At 49.4% G+C, this 7,500-nt stretch overlaps 1 protein-coding gene across 2 annotated transcripts in view; it reads left to right on the plus strand.

Moving 5' to 3' along the window:
- LOC135235186 (segment polarity protein dishevelled homolog DVL-1-like) overlaps nt 1-7,500 on the plus strand; it is a 45,087-nt gene that overhangs the window by 24,644 nt on the left and 12,943 nt on the right. The window contains exons 1-3 of one of the 2 annotated variants that reach the window (XM_064300453.1): nt 4,994-5,233; nt 6,820-6,958; nt 7,368-7,461. In XM_064300453.1, coding sequence (XP_064156523.1) covers nt 5,089-5,233; nt 6,820-6,958; nt 7,368-7,461 — 378 coding nt within the window. In that variant the 5' untranslated portion in view covers nt 4,994-5,088. Of the gene's footprint in view, nt 1-4,993; nt 5,234-6,819; nt 6,959-7,367; nt 7,462-7,500 lie in introns of those variants that run through there. The other variant, XM_064300454.1, reaches the window with a different exon arrangement.

Here is a 7,500-nt window from a genome sequence, read left to right on the forward strand (position 1 = left end):
TTGATTGGTTACGTCTGCAGTAGACATGGATCGTGGATGAGACAATCAGTGTCTGTTTGGTATTGGGCCCCACACACACACACACACACACACACACGCACACATACACATACACACACATATACACTCCCACACACTCTCTCTCTCACACACACACACACTCACACACATACATGCAGGCACACACACACACACACTCACGCACACACACACATGCACACACACACACACACATACACATACACACACATATACACTCCCACACACTCTTACACACTCTCTCTCTCTCTCACACACACACACTCACACACATACATGCAGGCACACACACGCACAACCGACACGACACATCACACACCACACAATCATTACCTCGACACACTCTACACATCTCTCTCTCTCTCTCTCACACACACACGCACACGCACGTGTGCTCGCTCACCGCCTCACACCTCCACATTCGGCTGTCACACACACACGTGTGCAGGACGCGTGTCTTCCTGTGAGGCTGCCAGACTTCTCCCCACACCTGCGCTCTGAGCACCTTGCGGTGGAGGGAGCGTGTGAAAATTACCTCCTGATTTGCAGTCCCTGGGATTTTGATGCTGCAGGGAGTGGTCTGAGCTGATGCCTCTCGCAGTGGATGATCTTTTCATAGATTCAATGTTATCTTTGTTTACAGTGGACGACACAGACCATCTGACTGTGTTTTGCGACTGAATGATCAGGGAATCATGTTTACTAAGATGATGGGGGGGGGAGGGGGGATATATGAGTGTCCACTTAATTTCAGTCTGGAAGTCAACATGTAAGCTTGTGATGTTGCGTGCAAACTACCCCGCGTTAGGCCAAATGGCAAGTAAAAATATTATACTCTTGAAACCTCTGAACAGGTTTCATTTTTGAGAGGGTGCGTAAAATCAGCTGATTTGTGCCACCGCAGGACATTCGATCCAGTTGCACAATTAAAGGGTTCAGATGGTGAAGAAACGGGTGGTGGCGACCCCTGTCACAACCCTTCTCACAGACAAACGGAAAAAAGAGTTCCTTCATGTCCATCTCTCTGTCTGTACCCGTGGAGACACTTTTGACACGTGGACTGATTGTTGTCTGATTGCCCGTATTGGGGCGAGGCGTTCTGTCAGCTGCCTCTTAAGTCTGACGTTTTGAGTTTTTTGGATAGAAGCGCAGTTCCGTGAACAAAAGGTGCTGTGAGTGACAGTAAAGCGATCCTTCCTGTGGCCTTTCCACAGCCGGGACACGGGATGAATAATGCAGGTTTCGGGTTATTTGGGAGGTGTGGATGGGTGACAGGCCCCCCCGGGGGGGCGACTGTGTGGGTTATGCGAGAGGATCCGTTTCATTGCCAGGAGCGAGTCAGCTAGCCACCTGTAATATACCTGTTGCCTGCAGGAGGCCTGTGCTCCGTCAGGCCCGTCTGTCCCTGTGAAGGTGTGTGACGAGCCCTCAGGGCTACCCTGAAAGGCCCGGTGGAGTAAATCCAGCCGGTGTTAAAACGGGTCGTATTTAGAAAGATGGGCTTGTTCATGAGCCAAAATAGATTTGCCGTTTGCGTTTCATTAGCTGTTAGCTTATTGAAAACAGTCCGTTTTGAGATATCCAGAGTTTGGCATTTACTTTGATTGTGAAACCATTATAATCTGAAATATGTGAAACTTCTAAAACTAGGAGGCATGTTTTTTTTTTTTTTGTAAACTGTGCACATGTGAGATTATTTTGTTGGGTGGTGACAGAATCTCTGAAGGTGTGTGTGTTTGCAGTACTGTTAAACTGTTGCAATGCCATGACAACCCAGAACAGCGACACGTGGTCAAGCGAATATCGCACTGTCAATCACCTGTTGGCACGCGCACGCACCTTCTCTTGCTCTGGCAAGATTTTTTTTTTTATTGCGCGGAAGAATCGCGTTCTCTCTCCTATAAAATGCCGTGACGCCATTGGTCGGTGAGGAACAGAAGCGGATCCGGCGCGCTGAGTGCGCGGGGCTGCGCCTGTTTGGCAGGGCAGGCTCGCTGCGCGCTCCCGATCTGATAGGAAGGAGCTGCCTGCAGCTCGGCGTGTTGTAGTTGTAGGTTCGGTCATCGACCAGCGAGGTAAGCATGCATTTGTTTCTATTAACTGCTTAACTGTGCGAAAGAAAACGTTTAAAAGTGTTGCGCAACTTTAGAAGCACAGACCTAGGGATGGTGTTAGCGATGGTAACGTAGTTTAAATTGTGTAGCTGTAGAATAAGGATTGTTTTGGCACGGTGCCTTAGTTATGGGGGAGATGCATGGATTAACCCTATAAATAAACATAATATAGTTTAAATGGTTTGTAGATAATATGATATATGGCTAAATGGATACTAATCAATAATTATGAGTTCGCTTTCCCGTTATTTGTAAGCGGGTTCAGTTTTTCGTCCAGTAAATTACTGTAGCTTTATACATTGGTATGTTGTGTTTTACGGTATGTCTATGGTAAACATTGTCTTCATGCAGTGTAGAAAATGACTGTAATGTGGGACTGCTGATACGGAGGGTTTTGCGGGGAGATCAGTGACGTGGGCGCGTTGTTGCCAATGGCCCGCGCGGGGCAGAGGAAAGATTTGTGCGCGAGATGCTGCTGCGCTGACAGTGTTTCGCGTTTACGGCAGCCTACTGTTGGACAATATCAAGTCGCGTGCCTGTAAATTATAACTGTCTCGGGATACGAATAAATTAAGATTCTGTCATTTGGCGTAAGCTCTTTGGGTTGCTTTAAATTACATGGCAAAAAAATTGCAGACTTGTCGACTACTGCAAAACAAGTGTAAAATCAGTTAGTCTCAGAACCGGTGATTTTCACTTGTCACCAATTTATTTCCAGGAAATTTTTAAACCGCATAACCTGCATTACTACGCTTCGGCTAAACCCTGACTGCACACAACCTATATTTACAGCAGTGCGCGGTGGAAATCTAGTGATAATGGGCTATGTGTCAAAATGTTGTAGGCTGTTCAGTATGATGCCGCTGTGACAGGTCCTCGCTCTTTCTTCCGGTCGCGAACGCCCCTTGAAAAATGAAATTCTCCCAGACGCGCCGGGCACCTGTGAGAAATCTGATCCTAATCGAAGTGTCACGGCGGAACAGTAGAGTTCCCTGACTGCGGGGCAAACGAACATTCCCCGATATCCAGTTATCATTTTTCAGACTCCCTGTGGCGTCTTGGGCTGTCGTATTTTGACAGTGTATCAACACAATACCTGTAATCGTGTATTTGTCGTAATAGGAGCCCTCAGTACAGCAAAAAATAAAATAAATAAAACGTAGTTCGTGCATTTCTAGTCAGTCATTCGTTAAAGTCGGTTTCAAATGGCAGCTTCACGAGCCTCTGGCAATAGTTACTGACCTTGGCAGCTCTGGGTTCGCGTGGAGCGTCTGATAGCGCTCTCCGTGGTCTGTGTGCTAACAAGTTGTTGCCAAAAAGATTGTGTCAAAATAAAAGTATAAAGCTCTCCCATATGTTTGGGCCCAAAATATGACGGATGTTATGTGTTGTTCATTTTTCCAGCCGTTTTTACTTATTTTCCTGAAGGGTGGCAATGATTCTGTTTTCTATATGATAAAAAGCTAAGCGTTTTACTATTGTCTGTGGCTGAATTTGTATGTCATTGCGTGCAAAAAATCTGACGGAAATCACAGCGGGTGTGCTTATCACTTCCAATACAACAATATCTGTTCCGCACAAAAGCTTCTCTCACGTGAAGCCGCGGCATATGGCGCGCTTTTAGCCTCCTGAAATAATTATTTTCTGTGGATAACACGTGAAATAGAAACTTTTCGCCAGAATGTAATTTTAGTAATGGGCAGTGTAAAGCTTTGGGCTTATGGAGGCTATTAAGTCGACGGTGTTATGGTGGTGGCTAAGCCAGAAATATGTTTGATTTATGGAGCGCTTCCGTTTGCGGTTCCACCGCTGCGTCTGTGATGATAGTGGATTACTTAGCCTCGCCGTCGGTCCGCGCCGTTGTACCGGAGTACCGTTGCGGGAGAAATTTCAAGTGCGCACGGCAGCTGAGTCCAGATGTTCGGAGAGCATCGCGCGAGCAGGCTTCTGCGGGGCTATTATAAGCAGCAATTCCCAGTCCTGACCCCCGTAACAAGACAAAACGATCTCTCTCTCCCTCTCTCTCTCTTTGTTCTCATCTTCCTCTCTCCTCCCTCCTTTCTCTTTCTCCTTCTCCTTCTCCATTGTAGATAAGAGCGGGAGCCGGCAGTCCACCAGTAAACCGCGGCCTTGTTCTCTGCACGGTTCCGATAAAAAGGAACTTTTGTTCGAGATTTGTGTGCGTGCGAACACGTGGGGTTGAGTGCGGGCCGTCGTTGCGGAGACATTGAGCAGAAATTGTGCTGAGCCACAGTGTCTGCGAGTGAGAGTGAGTGAGTGTGTGTGAGAGTGTGTGTGTGTCCTCACTTGGTGGCCATTAAGCTTTCTGCTGTGTGTGTATGGTTGTGGGGTCCTTTGCCTGTCTACAAAGGAACACTGCAGTGAAGGTCTTTACTGTAGTTCTTTGGTGATTTTGTAGTGTAAATAGGTGTATGATCTTGTGTGTGTGAACACTTGTATGTGTGTGTGGACTTGAGTGTGTTCAGGCATGTGTGTATGAGCACTTGTATGTGTGTGTGGATTTGAGTGTGTGTGTGTTGCTTGGTACAGATCTCAGGAAGCAGCGTGTGTGTGTGTTTATGTGTGTGTGTGTGTGGGCGGGGGGGCACGTGTGTGTGTGTGTGCTGCTGTGTGTGTTCAGGCATGTGTGTATGAGCACTTGTATGTGTGTGTGGATTTGAGTGTGTGTGTGTGTTGCTTGGTGCGGATCTCAGGAAGCAGTGTGTGTGTGTGTGTGTGTGTGCTGCTGCGTGTGTTCAGGCATGTGTGTATGAGCACTGATGTATGTGGACTTGAGGTGGTGTGTGTTTGCTTGTGCTGGGATCTCGGAAGCAGTGTGTGTGTGTGTGTGCTGCTGTGTGTGTTCAGGCGTGTGTGTGCATGTTTGCATAGTGAGCTGTAGGACATTTGGGGGTTGGGGTGGGGCTCAGCCGCGATGGGTACCCCAAAACTACTGGAGTGTTTTGGTCGTCCGCGGAGACCCCAGACTCAGCACGGTGCACAGCAGAGACCCAACTGCCACTCCAGACCCTTCCAGCCAATACGGTGCCACCCTGAGACCCAGCCACGCCCACGTCCCTGTACGTGGGGGGCTGGGAACTGGGGGTGTGGGGGGGCAGGGGAGCTGGGGAACTGGGGGTGTGGTGGGAGTGGGGGAGCTGGGAACTGGGGGTGGGGGGGGCAGGGGGGGTATGTTTAAGTATCTAGGGTTCGGGACTATGTTCTGAATGCCCGGTTAGTTGAATGTTCCTGCGACCCTGCTGCCCTTTTGCTAACGAGCCAATTAGGCGCATCTTCTGCCGCTAGCCGTGCGCTCTGGGGGAGAGGGTTCGCCTCGGAGGACGAGCTGCCCTTTCTTTCTCTCCATCCGTCTCCGTTTCCTCCCACATGCTCCTCCTCCCAGCCCGAACGCTACAGCGGCCATTTCCTGCCACTTCTCCTCACTTTGGCATTTTCTTTTTTTTTTTTCTTTCTTAAGCAGAATGTTTGGGAGTAATGATGGCTGATCTCTTCAGAGATCAGTCTGTCTTCTGACCACCCCCCTCTGTCTCTATCTCATTCTCTCTTTTTATCTCTCATTCTCTCTCTCATTCTCTATTTTTCTCTCTCTGTCTCTATCTCTCCTTCTCTCTCTCTCCCTCTCTTACTCTTTCTCTCCCCTCGCTTTCTCTCATTCTCTCTCCCCCTCTCTTTCTCTCTCTCAATTCACATTTTACTTTCGCACCATTCTTCTTTTTTCCCCTCTCACTCCGCTGTGAATATCCCCCTCTGTCTCTCTGGCCTTTTCTGCGCCTCTGTCTCTGTCCCAAGCTGGAGGCAGCAGGGCCACGCCCCACAAGGTCGGCAGGTCGCCTCCTGTCCAATCACAGCTCTGAATGTTACAGCGTGTGGCCCATGCCCGTTTCTCCGTATACACATGTGTTCATTAATCACTCCTGCCTTTCAGTGTGAGATGAGGAGTGTGTACCTGCACCGGACATGATTAATGAATAGCGGGCACATGGAGAGATTTTGTTACTTTCTCCAGCATTTTCTCAGTGTCATTACACTCCCACCCCCCCACCCCCCCCCCCACACACACCCAGGTTTTTTTTTCAGCTGGGCTGTCTAGAGAAGATGGTGTTAAGTTTTCAGAAGAAAAAAAAACTTTAAAAAGTTTTAGTGTTGAAGAGTTGGTAGGCTACATCTAAATGAATGGTGGGCAGGTTAAATTGTTATTTGCATAACTATGAGTCCATGTGTTCTTCAGAGAGCTGTATTGTTTCTGTTTACACAATAATGTTGACAGCTTGCAATTTTATTGCATAATAACTACCTGTATATTTCCCACGTGTTTGCTAGATAATGGCAGGTAGTTAAACTCCCCCTCAGTCCCCACTCCTGCCGGAGGACTAACTCCGCTCTTGCTCTGTGGTGTTTCTCCCCCTCAGTCCCCCTCCTGCCGGAGGACTAACTCCACTCTTGCTCTGTGGTGTTTCTCCCCCTCAGTCCCCCCCCTGTGCCGGAGGACTAACTCCACTCTTGCTCTGTGGTGTTTCTCCCCCTCAGTCCCCCCTCCTGCCGGAGGACTGACTCCGCTCTTGCTCTGTGGTGTTTCTCCCCCTCAGTCCCCCCTCCAGCCGGAGGACTGACTCCGCTCTTGCTCTGTGGTGTTTCTCCCCCTCAGTCCCTCGCGTTAACGGTCACTCCAAAGCCGAGCGGCTGGCGCGGGACTCGGCCATGGGCTACGACAGCACGTCCATGATGAGCAGCGAGCTGGAGTCCAGCTCCTTCATCGACAGCGAGGAAGACGAGGACACTAGCAGGTCAGTGCGTGCGCAGTCTGACTCCCCCGTGGTGCAGTCCCAGGCCAGATAAGAGCCTCTCATTACATGTCATTCACTGCAGGATCCTGCAGGTGAACACAGACAGCTCAATGGCTTCTCTGGGGCCGTGTCCAAATCAGCACACTTGCCTACTATTGAGGATGCGAGTTGTGTACAACTCGTATGAAACTTGTATACTCAGTAGTAGGCAAGTGCGCTGATTCAGACAGGGCCCTAGGGCTGTGTAGTAGTGTGTGTGGGCAGAGTGCTTATTACCAGAACCAGGCAGTTAGGGCTGAGCTGGACTGAGGAGGACAACAGTTTGCAGCCGTTGTTTGAATTAGAATCAGGATCTGATCCGGGTTAGTGTGTTAGCAGACATGATTCAGATTTAAACCTCCCCCCCCAGGCTCAGCAGCTCCACGGAGCAGAGCTCCTCCTCCAGGCTGATGCGCAGACACAAACGGCGCAGACGGAGACAGAAAGTGGCCAAAATAGACCGGGTGAGTTTTACAGCGTGCTCGCTCTCTCTGTGGTGCGTT

Source organism: Anguilla rostrata, chromosome 11 (genome assembly GCF_018555375.3).
Source record: "Anguilla rostrata isolate EN2019 chromosome 11, ASM1855537v3, whole genome shotgun sequence".
NCBI lineage: Eukaryota > Metazoa > Chordata > Actinopteri > Anguilliformes > Anguillidae > Anguilla > Anguilla rostrata.